The sequence below is a fragment of the Mauremys mutica genome, chromosome 12 (genome assembly GCF_020497125.1).
Source record: "Mauremys mutica isolate MM-2020 ecotype Southern chromosome 12, ASM2049712v1, whole genome shotgun sequence".
Classification (NCBI taxonomy): domain Eukaryota; kingdom Metazoa; phylum Chordata; order Testudines; family Geoemydidae; genus Mauremys; species Mauremys mutica.
The window spans coordinates 10,657,946-10,680,229 of NC_059083.1; the positions used below are offsets into that span (position 1 = coordinate 10,657,946).

At 46.1% G+C, this 22,284-nt stretch overlaps 1 protein-coding gene across 1 annotated transcript; it reads right to left on the bottom strand.

Annotated features, from left to right (window-relative positions):
• Positions 1-3,063: 3,063 nt before the first annotated feature.
• On the bottom strand, positions 3,064-18,559 carry LOC123345628 (killer cell lectin-like receptor subfamily B member 1B allele A). The gene is made up of 6 exons (XM_044982617.1): positions 18,460-18,559; positions 6,933-7,031; positions 6,399-6,548; positions 4,746-4,900; positions 3,604-3,716; positions 3,064-3,187 (listed from the first exon to the last, which is right to left on the bottom strand). The coding sequence occupies exons 1-6, from the start codon at positions 18,536-18,538 to the stop codon at positions 3,064-3,066; spliced, it is 720 nt and encodes a 239-aa protein (XP_044838552.1). The 5' UTR covers positions 18,539-18,559.
• Between the last annotated feature and the right edge of the window lie 3,725 nt (positions 18,560-22,284).

Genomic DNA, 22,284 nt, shown 5'->3' on the forward strand with positions numbered 1-22,284 from the left:
TCTTTCTAATTCAATGGTTTACAAAATAAGGGGTTTATAAACTGTCTGTTACTAAAAACCTGGGGTGTTTCTGCCTGCTTTTTTTTATTACAACACATTTTTATGACAACACATACAAAAGGGATGTGGCTTAGCTTTGTCTTTTCAAGTCATTATCCCTTTGCAAAACTTAATGTAACTTTAACATGTGTTTGTTAAAAACCAGGTAAAGAAGCAAACTCCTTCTCTGTGATTCACTGACTCACAGAGGCTGCTTTGCTAACAGGAGCTTTGCTGCAAAAGCCTATTTCACATTGTGCTTACTAAAAAATAACACCTGTTAGTCTATAACCTAGGGAGAAACTTTTAAAAATGGTGTGTTACTAAAAGCTTATGGTTTTAACTTTTATAAAAACCGCCCTGTAAAAGGGCTACATAGCGGAAAAAATGCTGAGGGTCTGTTTCTTTAGATAAGACTAAAAACAGTTAAAAGGGAGGGGGGAGAGGGAAGGGGGGGGAAGGAGGGAGTTGACTCCTGTTTAAAATCTTGGGACTCTAGGATTGGTTCAGGAAAATGAATTCTATGATGCTGCTGTAGAACAACCTCTGACTGGGCCGATCCAAAGGCGGTGCTAAGTCTGAGGGTCTGAACCAGGGACAGAAAGACTTAAAAAGTGAGAATTCTCTCTCTCTCTCTCTCTCTCTCATTTTCTCTGACTCAGCCATGTGTGGTCTATCTTTGCCCTCTGCAGAGGGGCTCTTTTCCCTTTTCTTGCCCTGTTCTCTTTTTTTCTTAACCTACCCTGATACTGAATGCTTTTCTAGTCACTTTTTTACCATGTGCTTACTAAACAGGCTTTGCCTTCGTCATTCCCTTTTTAAACCTAGTTTTCAATATTATTTAACTCTTTTTCTTAAACGAACCCTTTAAAAACAAATATTTCCTTTTTTTCTTTAAGTTCCTTCTATTCTTGAATAACCTGCCTTCACCAGCCTCTCTCCTTACTCAATCACATCCAATAACCTTTCTTTCCTTTTTTCTCTAAATCTTACTCAAAATTTCTTTTTCATCTTTAAACTCTCTCACTCTCTTCTTTCAACCTTTTTCTCTCCATGTACCCAAGCACAAATATACACTTGCACAAACACTTCCGCTAGTCAAACACACACACACACTTTTTCAAAATGGCCGATGGCGCCACAATTTGGCGCCAACTGAAACGAGGTGGGACATAAGCCCTAAAAGGGGCATGGAAATTGCATGGTCAAAATTGCATGGTGATGAATACTATCGAGTTTATTACTACTTAGGATGAAATTTAATAGGGAAAAGTGCACGGTCATGCATTTAGGGATTAATAACAAGAATTTTAGTTATAAATTGGGGACGCATCAGTTGGAAGTAACAGAGGAGGAGAAGGACCTCGGAGTATTGGTTGATCACAGGATGACTATGAGCCGCCAATGTGATATGGCCATGAAAAAAGCTAATGCGATTTTAGGATGCATCAGGCGAGGTACTTCCAGCAAAGATAAGGAGGTGTTAGTACCGTTATACAAAGCACTGGTGAGGCCTCATCTGGAATACTGTGTGCAGTTCTGGTCTCCCATGTTTAAGAAAGGTGAATTCAAACTGGAACAGGTACAGAGAAGGGCTACTAGGATGATCCAAGGAATGGAAAACCTGTCTTATGACAGGAGACTCAAAGAGCTTGGCTTGTTTAGCCTAACCAAAAGAAGGCTGAGGGGGGATATGATTGCTCTTTATAAATATATCAGAGGGATAAATATTAGGGAGGGAGAGGAATTATTTAAGCTTAGTAACAATGTGGACACAAGAACAAATGGATATAAAACTGGACACTAGGAAGTTTAGACTTGAAATTAGACGACAGTTTCTAACCATTAGAGGGGTGAAGTTCTGGAACAGCCTTCCAAGGGGAGTAGTGGGGGCAAAAGACATATCTGGCTTCAAGACTAAGCTTGATAAGTTTATGGAGGGGATGGTATGATGGGGTAGCCTAATTTTGGCAATTCATTTGGCAATTGATCTTTGATTATCAGCAGGTAAGTATGCCCAGTGGTCTGTGATGGGATGTTAGATGGGACGGGATCTGAGTTACTGCAGAGAATTCTTTCCTGGGTGCTGGCTGGTGAGTCTTGCCCACATGCTCAGGGTTTAACTGATCGCCATATTTGGGGTCAGGAAGGAATTTACCTCCAGGGCAGATTGGCAGAGGCCCTGGAGGTTTTCGCCTTCCTCTGCAGCATGGGGCACGGGTCACTTGCTGGAGGATTCTCTGCACCTTGAGGTCTTTAAACCACGATTTGAGGACTTCAATAACTCAGACATAGGTTAGGGGTTTGTTACAGGAGTGGGTGGATGAGATTCTGTGGCCTGCGTTGTGCAGGAGGTCAGACTAGATGATCATAATGGTCCCTTCATAGACCTTAAAGTCTATGAGTGAACCTAACAGCTAATGATCAAGTGATCTCTCTCCTGCCGTCCATCACCACCCTCTGACAAACAGAGGCTAGGGACAATGATAATACTAAATTGCTCAAGATATCTTGAGGATATATAGGGCTAATCTATTAGCAGTGTTCCAGAGAAGGGATTCAAATCTGGTGCACTAAACCCTTGGCTATTGGATGGGGTTAGCTGCTGTCTCCTCCTCCAGTCCTCTTGTGAACATAGCCTGAATTTTTAAAATTATTTTATTGTGCCTGAATCTACTCAGTGAATTCAACACCAGTTTGTGAATAGTCTTGTTTGACCCAAAAACTGCATTTTTTGACAAACTATTCAGTGGAAAATTTGCCCCAGCTCTACGTGTGATGTCATTTCACTAGTTCTTCCTTCACCATAATCTTCCAGCCCAGACAGAGCCTGAATTTCAAATGCAAGAAAAGCCTTTTGTGCCGTCTTTATCCGCGTTATAAAAGCAGGGGGGAGGGGCAAGGGCACAAGCCCACTTTTTCCCTTTGAAGCTCCCCTTCAATATTCATCATTCATGGGACAGATTGAAACTAAAGACGATTTCTCGTTCACACAGAGAAAATACAGATAATTAATGTCACTGTCTATATCTGGAGAGCGTCTTTTTCACAAATCCATTTAGATACAATAGTGCAGGTTTCAAAATAAATTTCATCTGGTTTTATCATCCCACAGCTGTTCCCTTCAGCAGGATCTTGTACATTGAACCTGGAAAACAAAATAAATAAATAATCACTTTGGAATTTTTGAACAAGAGAATGAGGCAAAGCAGCTAAAAACGACACCTCTTGAATGTCTTCCTTAACCAGTGAATTGTTCCTGTAGAGCCCGAGTTGATAAAACACTCCCTAGCCCATGATCCTGTAGTAGCAGTTGATTGGCCTTGGTTTATTTCTGAAGACACTTGTCCATATTACTAAAAAACCAGCCCTCAGGATTAACCCAACTGCCGTGGAAGCCATCGAATGAGGCTCAGGATTCCTCTCCCTGTGCAGAGGACTCTGCCTAGCACTTAACAATCCTTGTGCCCACATGTAGCCTCTGCTCTCACCAGTGCTGGAAAGCAGCAGCCCTGTGCCCCCTGCTGCACATCTTACATGGACTCGGAGGATAAAAACACTCACAGTGTTGGATTGAACAGGGAGCCGTCCACCCAAGTCCATTTCCTTGTGGGGGATGTAACAGTGAGTCCAAGCCAGAGCTGGTTTGTGTCTTTAGAAATATTTTGAATGAAAGTCTGTAAATGACATGGAAGAATGAAGTGATGGGGAAGGAGGGTTAAAGGGGTTAAGGTGCTAGCTAGAGACTCTGGGAACTGGGTTCAATTCCCCAGACTCCTTCTGTGACCGTGGGCCAGTTGTTTAGTTTCTGTCCTGACAGGGGCAGAATTAAGGCCTTGGTACAGTCTGGGTGGGGTGGGGTGGGGTGGGGGGATCATGCTGTCGGTGAGGTGTCACCGCGGGGGGGCTGGGCACAGGTTATGTGCTGTTGTTGGCCTGAACTTTTCATTTCCTTGCTTTTTAGCGTGTGGGTCTGTGTAGAGCAGGGGTGGCCAAACCGTGGCTTGTGAGCCACATGCAACTTTTTACAGTGAAAGTGCGGCTTGCGGCGCCCCCCCAGGTACTGCCCATTCTCTGCCTACCAGACTGGGGGGGAGCTCAGGGCTTCTGCCCTGCAGCAGGGTGGTGGATCTAGGGGCTTCTGCTACAGGTGACTGGTGACTGCTGAGAGTGGGGGGGGGGCACAATTGAAAGGTTCCCTCTCCCAACAGCTTGAGTCAAACCCCCGCAGGCACCTCAGCGCCCCCACCCTGCAGCTCCCAGGTGTTAGCTCCATGGGGAGGGGCAACACCAAACCGCTGGGAGCTGCAGTGAGGAGCCCCTGCTTTAGCTCCATGGGGAGAGGCAGCTCCCAGCTGTTTGCCGCTGCCTCTGCCCACAGCCGCAGCTCCCAGTACAGGGAAAGGGCCCGGTGGCACCATGTGACCAAGCGGCACCAGCAAACCCTGGGAAAAACCTAGGGGGGGCCTGTGCCCCCTGCGGGGCTGAAGCCCTGAGACCCTCCCACCCTCCTCGCAGGGATGAAGCCTGAGTCCTGGCAGGAGCACCTGGCTCTAGAACTTCCGAAGATTGTTGTGTGCGGCTCAGAGGGTCAGTGAGTTTGGCCACCCCTGATATAGAGCAACCCTGACAGACACACACCACATTGGTTTTGTGGATTAATTGTTACTAGTGATGCTCATATCCCCAGGACAAGTTTTATTTACCATCTCATCCTGGTCCCGGATCACCAGCAGCCGAGAGCTCCTCCTTGAACAGTCATCACGACTCTTGTCCCAGGGATTTTTTTCTTTAGACACCCAGTAGCACTTGTCCCTGTGCAGCAGCCAGTTTCGGGGGCAGAGCTTGCACCCTGATCCCTCTGGGGGGGAAAATGGAAATGTTTAATGGAGCTGAAGGTTCTGAACTGCATCACACTCATGCACAGGCCTTCAGGCTGGACATTTCCAGTAGAGCTATGACTTGGCTTTGTTTGAGGATGGGTCTAATATTTAAGCAGCAGGTGCTGCAGGCCGGGAGGGAGGGGTATTGGTGAAGCTGTGATGAGTACCTCAGTCCTGAAATAGCACCGGGTAATGCAGGTCAGGCTCAACTGGAATCCTCCTTCACTTCCTCCCCTCAGCTACTGTAGTGTTCCTGTGCACTGGTTAACAGCCATTATATTTCCCCTTAGAGGTGGCTGCATGCCAGGTAGGGTAGATAATACTACATATACAAGAGTTAAAAGAACTTTATTTAGGTTGCAAAGTCAGAATTGGAAATGCCACATTCATGGTTGCCCATGCAACTGTAATTCAGCCTGAGTGTGGGTTCATCCTGTGCACTGGATGCTTGGGGAGCCATAATGTACATGGGAACCAAATAGGGATGTGCACTGAATGAGGCAGCAGCCCTGAGGAAAAATAGAAGGTAATCCTGCAATAAAGAGCGTATCATACGGCAAACACAAATGGGGGCGGAATTAAGGTTGTGTGGGTAATTGTAAATCTGGCATTTCCTAATTTTCAAGAGCTTTGTAACCGTCTGTTCTCTTAATGCAGTATTGTGTTTAGTGTCCTAGTTTTTTTAAAACATATAAAACAATTCTATTACGTGCAACTGGAACAACTGCCCCATCCTGAATCAGCAGCAGGGTTTGCCCCCTGGATCTTCACACCACACTGCTACCGCTCAGTGCTAGCTGGTAACAGGGAAAGTCTGTTATCCTCAGGGGAGGAGGCAGGGAATGGGCCTGGGTGGTCAATGGGAGCAGAGCCAGCTCCCTCTCCCTCCCCAGGAGGAGCTTCTGCCCCATGTGATGTTTTCTATGGATGAGAGTTCCTGGGCCCATGTGCTGGATGGGGGGGAGCCTGGCCCAGCTGTCACTCTCTCCTCCCCTCCATCTCCACCTGCTGTGGTAGCTCCCAGTGCAGGGTGTGCTGCTGTGGCAGGGTGAGCCCAGCACTTCTGACTTTTTATGTTGCTGTTTGTCAGTTTTCCTGAGCATCACAAGCAAGGTGGGAAATGGCGACTCTTCCAAAGTTCACATCTCAGCAAAACCTGGATGAAATTTCATGGGCCAAAGAAAACACGTTTCTCCAGCCTGAGGGCTCCCCTCACCCCATAGTTCAAAGGCACGTTGCAAACAATGGAAGCATGAGAGCTCCTCAAAGATACCACACGATACTTTTACAATGCAAGCGCTAGGGAAACTAAATAGGAGTCGCTGCCAGCTACCCTATACGTAGTTTGTAAAGCAATAGGATATTTATTGCACTTATTGAAGTGGTTTGTCTCCTGCACTGAGTTACTTACCCTAAGTGACCACTAGATGTCACTGCAATGTAGGAAGCTGCTGAGAGAGAAGGAGCTGAGGTTACCTGCTGAGTTGTTGTGAGATGAGTCGCACACAAATTGTTTCAAGTGGAAATGGAAATCTTTTAGGCCAGTGCTGCAGTTGGATTGATGGATGAGTGTCTCCCTGGTACCCTTGTTCTCCAGTGAACTCAGAGATCCTTTGGTCTGAAAAACTTCAGAACAGCATAAGCATGAATAGCGACTACTCCGTAGGGCTCAGCAAACTGAGAATGAGGGTGTGTGCAACAACAAATCATTACCTACTGTCACTATCAAATTCAGAACTGGGCCAGAGAGAGAGAACACGACAGAGAAAGAGAAAATTGCCTTTATTACACATTATAAGGTGTCTTCCACTTTTCCCTGTGCACACTGAACAGTGACGTTGTGAGAGCTGGATCACAGGGGGCTCAACCTTGTTCATGTGATATTGTTCCCTTTGTGGTGATAACGAAGTGTCCAGGACATTATTCACAAGAAGTTTGGAATCAGAAATATGGGGGGAGAGGAAATTTCAGGCTGCTGCATTTTGCACAAATTAATTTGGAACTGCTTACCCCGAACGCCCATGGCTATCACAGCTCCCAGCAGGATGAGGATCCCAGCTGCTCCAAGCCCTGCAGCGAGTCGATGCCAGCGGGGACTCTGAGTGTGATCTGGAAGAGTCGGGGTTTAGTGAAATATCCTCTGCACGTAGTGCAAGAAATAATAATGGCCTGTGGAGCCTGTGCAGCACCCGCCAATGGCCATTTGTGTTCCTCCTCTCATAATATCAAGAATAGTTTTAAACTTGTCAGTTAAGGGCCACATCACTTTGAGGGCAGCCCTGTGCTGAAACAGAGCAAAATACTAACAAATCCCACTGTCAATTATTTAACAACACAGTTCTATCCCACTTACAATGCTGGGTATTTGACCATGTTATATGGCGAGTCTGTGTGTCAGCCCCCTCAGGACAGTGGTTCTTAAACTTTCTGGGGTCAGGACACATTTGTAAATCCCGATGGCCTGTCATGACCTAGTAAATAGCATTAGTGCAATAAGCACCTGCCTTACTCCATAGCTTACCCACAACACACAATATACCCATTTGTGTACCAAGTACTAAACAGCAAACCATACCAACCAGAGCAGCAGCGTCCGTGGCTTCTGTCCTGGGGCTGGCTGGGCTCGGCTCCCCACTCTGGGTGTTGTGACTGCCGGGGGTCACAGTGCTGCGCAGGTTTGGCCTGGCTTCCCTGACGGGGGGCAGCTGGGCCAAACTTGTGTGAGTGGCATTGTGACCCGGCGCACAGGCTCGTAGCGCCACTGCCTGGTCACCCCCTGTCATCATGGCCGAGGTGGGGTGAGGGGGGGGGGCAATCCTGTGCAGCAAGTCACAACGCCCAGAGCAGCTCGCTGAGCCCACCCAGCCTTGCAGACCTCTAAGTCCTTCCCCCCTTTCTGCAAAAAGGAGTTACCCGTGTTCAGTCTGTTACACCTCTGTTCAAGGACAGCCAGGTGATTTGTATATAAACAAGCTCCAGCTTGAGACCGGATCACTAATTTCACCTCCAATGGGAAACTGACCTGCTAGACCCAAAGTCTCCTAACGCTTGGCTAAACAGCAACAATATCAAGGCAGTCAGAGTCACTGGATCAATACCAACTAGTTACACATTTGCCTAGTGATCTAGAACAGTTGAATATAACCAGAGGCTCACACACTTTGTAGCATCTGTTGGCTGAGCTCATTGCACATGCCAGGGGCTCCTTCCATCCCTCCATTCCCCCCAAAAGCTCCCTGGGTGACCCCTTCACCTCCCTGTACTGCAGGGATTCCCTGCAACTCCCTCAATCTCCCCCTGCCAGGAGATCGGTGCCCTCCATTCCCCACCTCCCATAACAGTGTCCTCTTTTCTTTCCCCCATGCTGTCCCCCTTCCACACCAGGGTCCCCCATTTCCCCCCACGTCAGCAGTTCTGTGTTCCCCTCATTCCTCCCTTCTCCCCACTCCAGGTCCCCCATTCTCCCCTCATGACCGGGGTTAACTTCAAAGCAAGGGGCGTTGGGTTAACAGTGGTGGTTCACTAACTGCGTTGCCTATTCTTCATCAGAGGAAACCCCCTGCTGGGACCGTTTCTGTGAACAGGCCTGTCAGCCTGCCCGAGAGCGATAAATACTGGACCTTGGGCATGGCCCTGCGATCTCTGATCTGCTGAGCTCTGGCACAGGGGAGCTTCAGCTATTGGACTGAGATCCCCAGCGGGATGCCCTGAAAGATTCATGAAAGGCCTCTAAGAGACTGACACAGGGTTAGCTGACGTTATACCTCTGCCAACAACTGGACTCATATTCTGATGCAACAGTAATGTATCTTATCTGCTTTAACTTTTACCAACTCTCTTCTTTTCTTTTTTTATTAATAAATCATTAGTTAGTTTACTAAGGACTGGCTACCAGCACTGGATTTTGGTAACATCTTGAGCATCCTGTTACCTGGGGTAAGTGACTGATCCTTTGGGATTGGAAACCCCAATATATGTGTTTTTGTTGTTTTAATAATCTTTTATTATAAAGTCTAGTTTGCCTGGGTGGTAAACAGGGGCTGGAGAGCCTAAAGGGACTGTCTGTGGCTTCATGATCACCAGTATAGTAATTTGGAAGCACACACTTGTCACTGGATTGGTTAAATCTAAATATAGACTGTACCACCAGGCTGGTTGCCCTGTAGTTTGGCAGGCTGGGCTGAGCTGTGTCCCTTACCAGGCAGCGTGACAGTGGCACTCTACAGTTATTGTGTTACAAAGAGACAGTCAGAGAAATGTCACCCAGCTGAGTGTAAGGCCTTGCCAGCTTGGCCAATTACAGTACAACGTTAACGTGTTCCATATGCCCTATGTGACATCATAGTTGGGATATTAATATTTATTTAGCAACTGCAATGTTAATAGAATAAAAATAGAGGCTGACAACATAATCATCCAAAATTTCTTCCCTTATCTCAGTAATGTCATTATACCTATAGAACAGTGGTCCCCAAAGTGCGGTGCGCACACCCCATGGGGTGCACAAGAGGATCATTTGGGGTGCGTGGCAGGAGGAGCGCTTTTTTTTTTTTTTTTGCTTCGGCAGTTTGGGTGGGAGTCCGAGCGGCTTTTTTTTTTTTGCTTCGGCACAGCAGGGGGTGTGTGCTCAAAATTTTTTTACTGATAGGGGTGCACGATCAAAAAAGTTTGGAGACTACTGCTATAGAAAATACACTCTAAAGATATCAGTTTTGTAAAATAACGTGTATAATTACATTTCAAATACAACCAGTCATTTTCAAGGGACTTCTTTACCAAAAAAAGTGTCCATCCTTTGTTAAAATTTAATTCATGATTTCTTGTTTCCTCGTTATTTTAGAAATACTGATGCATATTCACTGCTCACCCCCAATCTCCTCTCATACTTACCACGGGTTCCCTCCTGTCTGTTCTAAGTCACAACTTCCCAAACTCTGACTGATCCACAAATACCAAGTCTTATAGCTTCTCTCTGCCCTCAGGAAACGTGAACACCTCATCCCTAGCCTTGGAAATGCCCCTGGCATCCTGTCCAGTTCAGAGCCCAGGAGAAGATTTCCCTTTGTGCCTTCATCATTCCCCCTGGACCAGGTTTCCTGCATTTCCTCCTTTTCTCCAGCCCCATTTCCTGTATTCCTCAGATACGGGACTTTATTCTTGTCTGCACAGACACTAGTAGGCCCGTCCCTCTCTACACTTCGCCCATCCAGTGGCACGGACTTCACAACCCTCTGCACTGAATTGGCTCCCGAATGATTTTCAAATCCCATCATTTCTTCTTGGACTGTGAGACCCCCACACCTCTCCTAATAGAACAGTGAAGTCCTGCCAGATCCCTTCTGCCCGGTCATTCCTCTCAAGACTCACCACATTTACTGGCTCTCACCATTTGACTTGCCCTACTATAGTATATATCGTAACTGCAATAGCTCATTTGCATCCTCCGAACAGGTTTATGAAATATATGATCTATTTTATTGTGGTTGCACCCAAAGGTTCCAGTCTGGAGCAGTCACCTGATCTCTTACTAAGGCCAGATCTACATTAGGAAATTGGGTTGGTATAACTATGTCGCTCAGTGGTGTGAATAATCCACACCCCGAGTGATGCAGTTACACCAACCTAACCCCTGGTACAGACAGTGCTGTGTTGCTGGCAGGGCTTTCTGCCACTGACATAGCTACTGCCTCTCGGGGAGGTGGAGCACGTACACCGATGGGAGGAGTCCTCCCATCAGCATAGGCAGCATCTGCACTGAAGCGCTACAGTGGCTTTGCGGCAGTTGCACCACTGCAGCGTTCTAAGCATAGACCTGCCCTAAGAGACTGAATCATAATCTTCTCATGCCAGGGACGCTCTCACTGAGTAAAGGACACAATGGGAGAGAGCCTGAGGGTAACAGTAATAAGATCAGACATTACAGAGATTAGCTGTGTGCACAATTTGATGGTGAATTTAATTGTATAATTATGTTAGGATACCTGGAACCTTGGGTAGGAATCTTTGTTATTTTAAATCTAAATAAACAAACAAATAAATAAAGTAATGCAAAATTTGTTTCCTCCTTTGGTAAAGTTAAATTGTTTACCCCAAACTATCACTCAACTTAGGCATCATCGGTTGCCTGATTTTTTTGTAGGCATCACAGCAGAGATAGGGCTTGAGGAATTTGAAAGAAAAGAGGGTCATCAAAATATAACAGCCTGGCCCTTGTATTTGTATGTAGAGCCTGTCACTGACTATGACATTGTCAGAGACAGTTTGTATTTACACTGAAGTAAAGTGCCCCACAGGGCATTAAAGAAATTCAGCATCCAGCTCCAGGAGTGGTAAAGGATTCAGGTTAGCTAAGTCCTGCCAGATGCATGTTGCATAGAACACAGACCTGTCCTTTGTTGCTAGAAAACCAGTGTCTAAACTACCTGACTGTGCTTCGAGTTACCGATGTGGGGTAACTATTGTGTGATCCCTGTTGCACTTTTAATACAGCTGGTGGATTGCTGGTGATGCGGGGGGTTCAGCTGATCACCAGTTTGGAGGCTGGAAAGGATATTTGCCATATGGCAGAATTGGCAAACTGCTGTGTGGGTTTTTCCCACTTTCCATTCAGCATCAAGCTGGTCTGGGTTTAGATTATAATTGTTCCAACTTTGACAGGTTCCCATGTGGTTGTAGATTAGAAAGAGATTGTTCTGATGTTCCCATAACCCAGTGGCTGCCTGGGCCATGGTCCTGAGCACAGTATTGCCCGGTGAGGGGTTTTGCCTGCGCTTTGAGCTGGGGGAGCAATTCCCAGCTCGAGGAGACATATCGCTGCTGCTAACTCTGACTGAGCGAGTGCCCTAAAAATAGGATGTAGCTGCAGCAGCGTGGCTGGCAGGGGAGGTGTTAGCCACTCCAAGTGTGCCTGTGGTCTCGGCTGGGTTTGTACTGATGTACTCGGGGTGGTGAGTCCATCCTGCTGCTCAAGATGGACACACTCTCTTTTAAAATACCCTCTAGTTTTAGCACACTAGCTCGGTCAGAACTAGCGCAGGGTTTGTCTCCCCATGCAGGGTATCTCACCCCCAGCTCGAACCGCAGACATACCCTGTGTCTCATGCAGCTTGTGGCTCACCTCATCTTGTCTCTCCTGTCTCTAGCATGGAGGAAGGGGTAGGACTCTGGCTTACAATCAGCATGAGGGTGGAGAGGGGGCATGACTGTCACATTTACCCTCTAGTCTGTGGTACACCACGGCCATTCGTGCCAACTGAGATCCGCACTGGGACGACCTTTCTGGGTAGTTTGGGTAGTTACCCTAGTTAGGTAATAGTTTTAAATAAAGTCACAGCCTCCACATTTAACCATATAACGGTGTCTATGTCTCATTGTCTTTATGTCCACGTTAACTTCTAATTGTACTTTGTCAAGTGGCTGAATTTTTAAATGCAGTTTAAAAATAAAGCAGCCAGCCTGAGCTTCATACATGTGGAGCAATGACAGGGGAAGAGATGCTTCCTACCCTGATCGCCAAATAGACCCCTTCTTCCTCAGCAATACTCACAATTTCCTACTGCGTCACACACCATACAGCTGTTTCAGGATGTCATCCCACAGCCCAGTGCTATTGTCGGCAGCCCCTTGGAGACCTCCCCCGCCCTTCTGTAAGGGAAGAAATTGGATTGTATCTGTATCCCAACCCATCAGCTCCCCATGTGACCCAACATAGAGAGCCTGTCAGGACAGGTAAGGCAAAGGCGGCCCTGAATTAAGGTGTAGGTACCTCTCCAATATTATGGTAGAAAAACATTACACAAGTGAGAATTGTGTGACTGTTGAATGTGCCAGTTTCTTCATGTAAGAGGCATGTCCTGTGAATCCTTTGCTGAAAGCCCTCTGCCACAGTAACGCTATGTCTGAAACACTGTGTCATCATAACTCCTAAAATCCTCTGTGGGAACAACTCCTATACTGGTAACAGAGTGTCTTCTGAACTTGTGTGCCAAAAAGCATTGCATTATCAGTATCAGACTCCAGGGTTCTCATTTTATCTTTAACACCAACTATTTGAAGAAAACATTAAGCTCGGAAGTAGATATTTATAATTGTTATTGTATTAATTCAATTGCAATATGGAAAGGAATATGCAAGGCAAAAACACAAAACAAAAAGTTCAGAAAGTCAGATTTGTTGCAAAAGAGCTCTGAAAGAAGGTAATACACCCCCTTAATTTTATTTTTTTGATAATTGGAGGTGGTATTAATCTGTGTTTATCACAGGAGTGTAAGGATGGAAGGGACCTCAACAAACCATCTAGTCTATCAGCTGTGCTGAGGCAGGATTAGGTATATCAGGTCCTAGCCCATCCCTGACAGGTGTTTGGAAGCACCACACGCCAGAACTTTCAGAACAGACAAACTGAATCCAGACCTGACAGTGTGTGGCAAGCTGGTGTTCTGTAGAGTCACACCCTAGTTACAGGGGCCTGTAAAGTTCCCAAGTAGACAAGTCTGTACATATGCCACTCCTGTTACTACAAACCAGAATGACATTAGCCTTTTTTTGCTAATGAACTCATGTTCAGTGTGTGATCCACTATAACCGCCAAATCCTTTTCTGCAGTACTAGTGCCCAGCCAGCTTTGCCATTTTGGAGGTATGCATTTGATTTTTCCTTCCTACGTGTAGTACTTTGCACGTGTCTTTATTGAAATTCATATTGTTGATTTCAGACCAATTCTCCATTTACCAAGGTTGTTTTGAATTCTAATCCTGGCCTTTAAAATGCTGGCACCACTCCTAGCTGGAAACTGTCATTCACAAATTTTACTAGTGTAGTCTCCACTCCGTCATCTAAGTCATTAATGAAAATATTGAATAGTATTGGACACAGGAAAGCCACCTGTGGAACTCCACTTGATACGATCTCTCAGTTTGACAGTGAAGCATTGTTAACTACGCTCCGAGTATGGTCTTTGAACCAGTTGTACACTCATCTTATAGTAAATTCATCTAGGCCACATTTTCCTTGTTTGCTTATGCGACTGTCATGGAGGACTGTGTCAAAAGCCTTGCTAAAATCCAGATACATCATGTCTACTGCTTCCCTCCATCCACTAGGTAAGTTACCTTGTCAAAGAAGGAAGTTAGATTGGTTTTGTATTATTTGTGCGTGACGTATCTGTGTTGGCTACTACTTACCACCTTATTATTCTCTAGATCTGAACAAACTGATTGTTTGATAATTTGTTCCACTATCTTTCCAGGTATCGAAGTTAGATTGACTGGTCTGTAATTTCCTGGGTCTTCCTTTTTTCCTTTTTTTGAAGAAGAGTACTGTGTTTTGCTTTCTCCAGTCCTCTGGGACCTTTCCCATCCTTCATGAGCATAGGCGGCAGGTTTGTATAATTTTTGGTGGGCCCCAAAATGGTGGTGCCCCCCCGCTCCCGCCCTGTAAGCCGATATAAAATGAAGCTACAACGCATCAGTGCCACAAGATTACAAGGGTCAATTAAAAGTGGAAAGTCAGAAGCAGCACTTGCCTACTTCAATATACGGTATTATATTTTGTTGCACCTGTTGTGATGAAGTGGGAATGTCCTTAATATTTTCTCTGAATACTGTGTGGGTGCCTCAGTTTCCCCTGCAAGATGCCAACTGAAGGTGTTGGGGACAAAGATCAGGTGGCCTCCTTGTCCGGAAGAGACACAGAGGCCAGAGGAGGGAGTGTCAGTTTGGAGCTGGCTGGGGAAATGGGGAGAGACCCAGAACTTGGTTCTGGGCTCCCCACCCCCCAAGATGGACCTGACAGAGGGGTTCTGTTTTCTGTACCTACAAGCTCTGTTTAAACTGTGTTCCCGTCATCTAATAAACCTTCTGTTTTACTGTCTGGCTGAGAGTCACATCTGACTGCGGAGTTGGGGTGCAGGGACCTCTGGTTGCCCCAGGACCAGCCTGGGCAGACTCACTGTGGAAAGTGCATGATGTGGAAGGGCATGCTGAATGCTCCGAGGTCAGACCCAGGAAGGTGTAAGCTTCTTGCCCTGGAGACAGTCTGCTCCGAGAGAGGAGGCTCCCCCAGAGTCCTGACTGGCTTTGTATGGAGTTGTTCCAAAGCATCCCAGCATCCCCTTCCACACCATGCGCTTCCCAGAAGTCCGCACAGGCACTGACACTCCCTCCTCCGGCCTTTGTCTCTTTTCCAGGCATTAGGAGGCCACCCAATCTCTCTGTTCTCCAACACCTTCAGTTGGCACCTTGCAGGGGAAACTGATTTGGGAGAAATGAAGTAAAAGCTGCCCAAACCGAGCTTGAGCACTCCTGAATTTTGAGGTGTTCAAATCTGGAAGGCAGGTGCTGGGGGTGGGAGAGGGCTGTGGGCTCCATGGGGGAGCATGGCAGCAACTGTCTGGAGCTGCACGGAGCCAGACACGCTAGTCTGAGTGGCACAGTAAGCGGTTTGGGGGTTGGAGAAGGGGTAGGGAGTTCCGGGGGGCAGTCAAGGGACAAGGAGCAGGGGGGGTTGGATGGGGCAGAGGTTTGGAGGGGCAGTCAGGGGACAAGCAGCAATTGGATAGGCAGGGGAAACTGAGGCACCCACACAGTATTCAGAGAAAATATTAAGGACATTCCCACTTCATCACAACAGGTGCAACAAAATATAATACCGTATATTGAAGTAGGCAAGTGCTGCTTCTGACTTTCCACTTTTAATTGACCCTTGTAATCTTGTGGCACTGATGTGTTGTAGCTTCATTTTATATCGGCTTACAGGGCGGGAGCAGGGGGGGCACCACCATTTTGGGCCCCCACCAAAAATTATACAAACCTGCCGCCTATGAGTGCAGAGCCCTCTGACTCCCGGCCACGGCTGAGATTTAAAAGGCTCTGGGCTCCCCGCGCTTGCAGGCAGCCCAGAGCCCTCTGATTCCCGGCCGCGGCTGGGATTTAAAAGGCTGTGGGCTCCCCGTGGCTGCAGGCAGCCCAGAGCCCTCTGACTCCCGGCCGCGGCTGGGATTTAAAAGGCTGTGGGCTCCCCGCGCTTGCAGGCGGCCCAGAGCCCTCTGACTCCCGGCCGCGGCTGGGATTTAAAAGGCTCTGGGCTCCCCGCGCTTGCAGGCGGCCCAGAGCCCTCTGACTCCCGGCCGCGGCTGGGATTTAAAAGGCTCTGGGCTCCCCGCGCTTGCAGGCGGCCCAGAGCCCTCTGATTCCCGGCCGCGGCTGGGATTTAAAGGGCTCTGGGCTCCCCGCGGCTGCGGGCAGCGCAGAGCCCTCTGACTCCCGGCCGCGGCTGGGATTTAAAAGGGGCGAAACCTAGCTCCAACTATTGGTGGAGCAGAGCCCCTGACTGTAAATATTCCTGGGGCTAAAGCCCCAGGAGCCCATATAAGTCGGCGCCCATGTTCATGAGTTCTCAAAGACAGTTAATGGTTCTGATATTGCTTCGGTTATTTCCTTAAATACTGTCTTGTGAATTTAATCAGGCCCTGCTGACTTGAACACATCTATCTTATCTAAACATTCTTTAACCTGTTCCTTCCATATTCTGGCCCAAGACACTTTCCCCTTTATTGTTAATATTGTCTTAAGCATGTACTCCAAATTAATCTTTTTAGTGAAGACAGAAGCAAAAGAAGGCATTAAACACCACAACTTTCTGTGTGTCATCCTTTATTTGCTGTCTTTTCCTGTTAAGTAATGCACCTACATTTGCCAAACCAACAGGTAAAACTCAAATATCAATTTTAATTTGTATTTTGTTCACTGCCACTTTGAAATCATTTCTTAAAACTAAAACTACTCCTGTTAAAAGGCTATGTCGGAGAAAAACTCAGTTCTCGCTTTTTGTTTGGGTGCAGCAAAATTAAATACTTTATTATTTCTTCAGTAATTACAATGGAGGGAGAGAGTGCCATTGGACACAAGGTCGCCCCAGTCCTGGACAGGTCTCTCAACTGGTAAACAATTACAGCAAGCCTTTATACCTTTGTTACAGACAATTTGTAGCAATAATATAGACAGTAAAAAGCAACAAATACATTTTGTTTATACATAAGCCTTTCTGCTATTTTATTTGTCTCACTCCTAAAAAAAAAAGCAAGCCTGCATATTTGGTTAGACTGTTGCAAGGTCGTAATAACTTTGTACACAGTTCTTGTTCTTTCTTGCACTATCCTTGCTTTTACAAGTTTTACGTTATTAGGGTTACAGCTAGGCTAACCCTTGCTAACTGACTGACATGCATTAAAATCCCCTTCAAATCCTTATTAATTCTTTCCCTGCTTCCACAGCTAATTGCCACAGTCTTATTGGGTTATCACTCCACTGTATTACCGTGAAAAGAGATATTTAACATCTACATTATTTTATCAGTTCTAAAAGAGCATCAAGATTTTAAAATTTCAAATAATACTAATTGTCTGGCAAATCCTTTAAAAATTGCTCCATAATTTTTACGCTTACATTTTACATCCTTTGAAGTCAAGGATTCTTAGCCTCACTGGGGCATAAACAGGTTTCAGGGGGCTGTGACCACACTCCCTTTCTTTTTGGATACATGGATGGGTGCCCTAAAACTTGTAGTAACATGGAGTTACAGTATGGAAAGCTTGAGAACCTCTGCCTTAAGTTAACATTTAGCTCGGTTCCTCATTTCTTCATTATTCTGATATTCATTTTCCCTCTCTCCTCCCATCCTTGCTACTATGTTCCTCCTTGAGAGTCTCCTTTAAGTTACAACTTTTGAAAATTCATTTGGTGGGAGACATGTCTACTCCTCTTCTGCACTCAGAGATAGAAGGGAAGGTGGGAACGTGTTCCCATTTCTGAATCCTGTGTAAAATCCCTTGGTTGCCTGTAATTTTCTCTGGTAGCCAAATTTCCCTTTTTCTCCAGCCCCAATTCCTAACCTCCTCAAATAAACATTGGGCCTTTAACCAGAGGCTACTAAATCCTTTTCTTCACTCTGCATCTATTAGTGACACAGGCTCCATGACACAGTTACCTAAATATCTCCTCACCTCTTTTCTTCTAATCCTCTCTAATGAGACAATGAAATCCTTCCTGTTCCCGGAGCCTCCCAGGTTCCTTCTGCTCTGTTCACTCTTCCCAAGATTTGGCCAGTGCCCTGCTCCTTACCCCTCTGACTTATCCCACTATAGTAAATTGTAGATTCACTAGTTTACTTCAATCCTGCAAATATGTATGTAAGTTGGCATACAATCATGTATTGTATTGCACTCGTAATTGTGTGTATATATAGGCTGATAGCGGCTACTCTTGTAGTGTTGTGGCTGTTTTAATACTGATATAATGCACATTATAATAATGCTTTAAAGAAATTCCATATCCAGTTCTGACAACTGTAGGGGATTTCACATTCTCAGAAGTCCCATTCTATGAACATAGCATATAGAGCTGCTCCTTGGTTCTAAAGACCTTCTTTCTGATCTCTAGCTGTGCTACAATTCAAATAATAAAGTAGTACATTAGGACTGCATTTTTGTAATCAAAAAGAGAGCTCATACTAGTACAAAACTAAGAAATTAAAGACTTACTGAGGTGCCGAGGTGGATGCAATGGGTTGGAAGAGGCTCCCAAAATGTTTAAATCAGCATAAACTATTTCACCTGCCATGATAAGCGCAGAGGAGGGAGAGCACGGACAGAAGAGGACGGAGTCTAACAGCAGCCTCATTTATATATGAGCTAATGTATCCAAACTCAGGAAGTGTCTGTCATCTCTCTGAAGCTTTTGTACTTCCTTTGAGAAGTCCATGCACCCAGGCTAATCAATGAATGCCTATGTGCTAGCAACCAGGCTGAGTTGTGCTTGAAAACACTCAGGACAGGAGAGCTGTTCTGCAGTAGGGTATTTAGGATTTCAGAAGCACAATTATTTTTCAGTAGTACAAGTAAGCTGAGCCCTGATGCATTTAGCATGGCAGCTTTGAAAATTCACATGGCAAGAAAGTCTTGTTAAAGCATAAGAGGGAAACAGTCAATTGGCGTTTCCCCTCGCCTGTCAGTGGAGCAGCCATCTTCCATGTACGCCCTTCACTCTAGTTCTCTCTCTGTTGTTGGGCACTCAGCTCTTGTGTGAGCGAAAAACTCTTTGGCATGTGGTGGCAGAACTGCCTTCCCCAGGGAAAGGGGGCTCTGCTGGATCAGGACCTGAACGCAGGAGTTGTGGTGCAACCTCAGCTCCCACTGTAGTCAATGGGAGGCCAGGGCACTCAGCACCGCACAGGATAGGGCTCCATGTCTGAGGATTGATAATACCAGAGTCAGTTCAATAGACTGCAGTACTGCCAGCCCCAAATGTTCAAAACTCATGAGTCAGGCTCACCAGAAATCATTAGATTGGCTTTAAAATCACAAGATTACGTAAAAATAATAGAGTTGATGTTCTTGATTTGCCTTTGGCTTTTTGAGCCCTTAGGGTGCACTGGGGTCACATTTTGAAGCTTTCTCCACAGCCATGAGGGCTAGAAACTTACTTTTTCTTTAGGATGAAGGCTGAAATCATCACATCTCCACTTGACTCCAGGAGCTGGGGCTTTAAGGAAAACAATTATCATGAGATGCATGACAAAATCATGGGAATTGGCAGCACTGAGACTGGCTCAATAGAATTTGTGCCCACAGTAAAACTGTTCGGTTTGCATTTGCACAGTGTCATGTCAAGTGGGAAATAGTGTTGGAGGGCACTGGTCATATGCTGGTAGCCTGCATCTCCTACATCACTCACTGCCACTCTCAATTCGTTAACTAGCAGGCTGACAATACAACTATAAAGTTTCAAGTCTCAACTGTACAGCAAGCCCAGCATCTTATGTACAACAAGGAAATAACTGCCCCACAAAATCGGTCTTAATTTATAGGTAAAGCTGCTGAGTGCAATTCAAAACATTAAACATCCCTAGATGTTCAGGTTGAAAGAAGTCACAAGCTAAGGTTACATCAACAATCTTGAGGGGAAGCAGCAGAAGAGCTCTCAGGCATATGAAAAAGGAAGTACTTATGCCTCTTAGCAGTACTTGGTGAGTGGTGGCTGCAGAGGTGAAAGTAAGCCGGTACGGTTTGGTATGGCATACCAGCAAGAGCCAGTACACCGTGCTGGATCGCACCAGCTTCTGCGGCGGGGATTTAAAGGGCTTGGAGCTCCCTGCCGCAGCGGGGAGCGCAGAGCCCTTTGAATCCTGCCCGCAGCCCTTTAATTTGCCCCGGAGCCCCGGTGGCTCCCAGCCACCTCTGCAGCTGGGAGCCCCTGGTTGATTTGAAGGCCCTGGGTCTCCCAGCCACAGCCGGTGCCCCAGGGCCTTTAAATCTTGAGAGGCCCGGCCTCTTCTGGTTGAGGCCACGCCTCCCCCCCAGGACTCCAGCAGTACCAGTAAGTCCTGTAAGTTACTGTCACCCCTGGGTGGCTGCAACTGTTCTCATGCAGATTTGCTGAGCTGTCCAGGTTTGGGGAACTGCCAAGTTTTTGAGGAACTGCCAGGTTTTGAGGAACTGCCAAGAGGGGAGTAGCAGAACCTCCCCTCTTGTGAGGAGTTCAGCTACATGGTGATTTTTAATGGCAGGAGCCAAGAAGGGGGCGCATGGAAGAGATGGAAATTGAACCACTTTTAAATTCACACAGAATTTTTCTACTTTACCTATTATATATATGTGTGTGGTCACACACACACAGACAAATTCCGGTGGGTTTCCTGCCAGTAAACTGATTAAGAGGAAGAGAAAGTTTAGAAACTGCTGATCCATTCTTATAGTGACCAAAAACATCTCTTCCTCATTGGGAAGCAGTGTTGTCCACTGGCTCTGCTACTAGACTTGCACTCAGGAGATCTGAGGTCTGTTCTGTTCCTGGTTCTACTACTAGCCTGCTGGGTGACCTTGGCAAGTCACATTAATCTCCCCATGCCTCAGTTTCCCCAGCCCTAAAATGAGGATAATGATACTGGACCAGATTTTCAGAGATATTTTGGGGTCTTTGAAAATCTGGCTAACTGACCACATGCTTTGAGATGCATGGATAAAAAGTGCTGTATTATAGGTGACACAGCTAGTGACATCTATAATGGAAAGTGTGAAGCAACGTTAAGTATAAGACTCTGTTTTCAGTTGCTTATAACTTTGCCAGATTTTACTGTTCATGCTGAAATTTCCTGCCGTGTGTCTGCCTCAGGAAGAATTTTTTTTGAAAGTTTCAGCAAAACATCAGTTCTTTAAACCTAGATATATTTTTTGTTTGTATATTATAGTAATCATTAAAATGTATAATGTTAATAAATACATAGGTTTGATGAAACAAAGTAGTTGTACTTATGTGCCTGTGCTTAATTTGTGTTTTCGACGATTTACCTTCTAAAAGAATCTGGCATGTCTCGCACCCCCAGAAAGGGCATCTCGCACCCCCAAGGGGTGCATGCACCCCAGGTTAAGAACCACTGCTCTACACCTCCAGGCTTTGGAGCAGGGACTTCAATTTGACATTGCAGGGTGGGAGAAATCACCCTGGTATCACGGAATGGCTTTAGCAGTTCCAATGAAAAGCCACCCAAATTTGGTCAAGTTATGAGCCTTTAACAAATTGCACTTTACACAGTTTCAGTAGAGACTTGTTAGAGCTCCACTGCTAAAGCCCCACAGGACTGAGCATGCTCCATCCCATCACAGGGATATAGGTGACAGGACTTCACATGCGCCATCCCAGAAAGCAACCGAGCAGGAAGGGATTAAAGACAGCCATTCTCTCAGCATGTGCTGAGTCCATTGGCTATTTCACCCACCATCACCAGGACTGGTTTGGTGAGAATGATGAGAACGATGCTGAGATTCAGGGCCTGCTCGACCAGAAAAAAAAAGCTCATCGCACATGGCAAACAACATATTACACCAGCAGAAGAAAGAGTCATACAAGCAACTCAAAGGAAAATCCGTGACATCAAAAATAAGTGGTGGCGAGAAAAGACCAAGGAGATTGAGCTTTATGCTGATAAACATGACATCAGGAGCTTTTTTTCAGGCAATAAGGGCCATTTATGGTCGATGCTCCCATGGTCCCACACCACTCCGAGCCCAAGATGGGTCAACATATTTATTTTTTTTAAGGACAGCGAAGCCATCAAAGCCAGATGGACGGAGCATTTTGAGTTACTCCTGAATCAACTGTCTCTGATGCCACTATAGAATCTATACCTCAATAACATGAAAGAGAATCTCTTGCTGACCTCCCTGCCCTTGAAGAAGTAACATGAACCATTATGCATACCAAGAACAACAAGGCAGCAGGACCAGTTGACATACCAGCTGAAGCCTACAAGTTTGGAGATGAACAACTGGTAAGGAAGCTCCACAAACTTTTTCTTCATATCTGATATA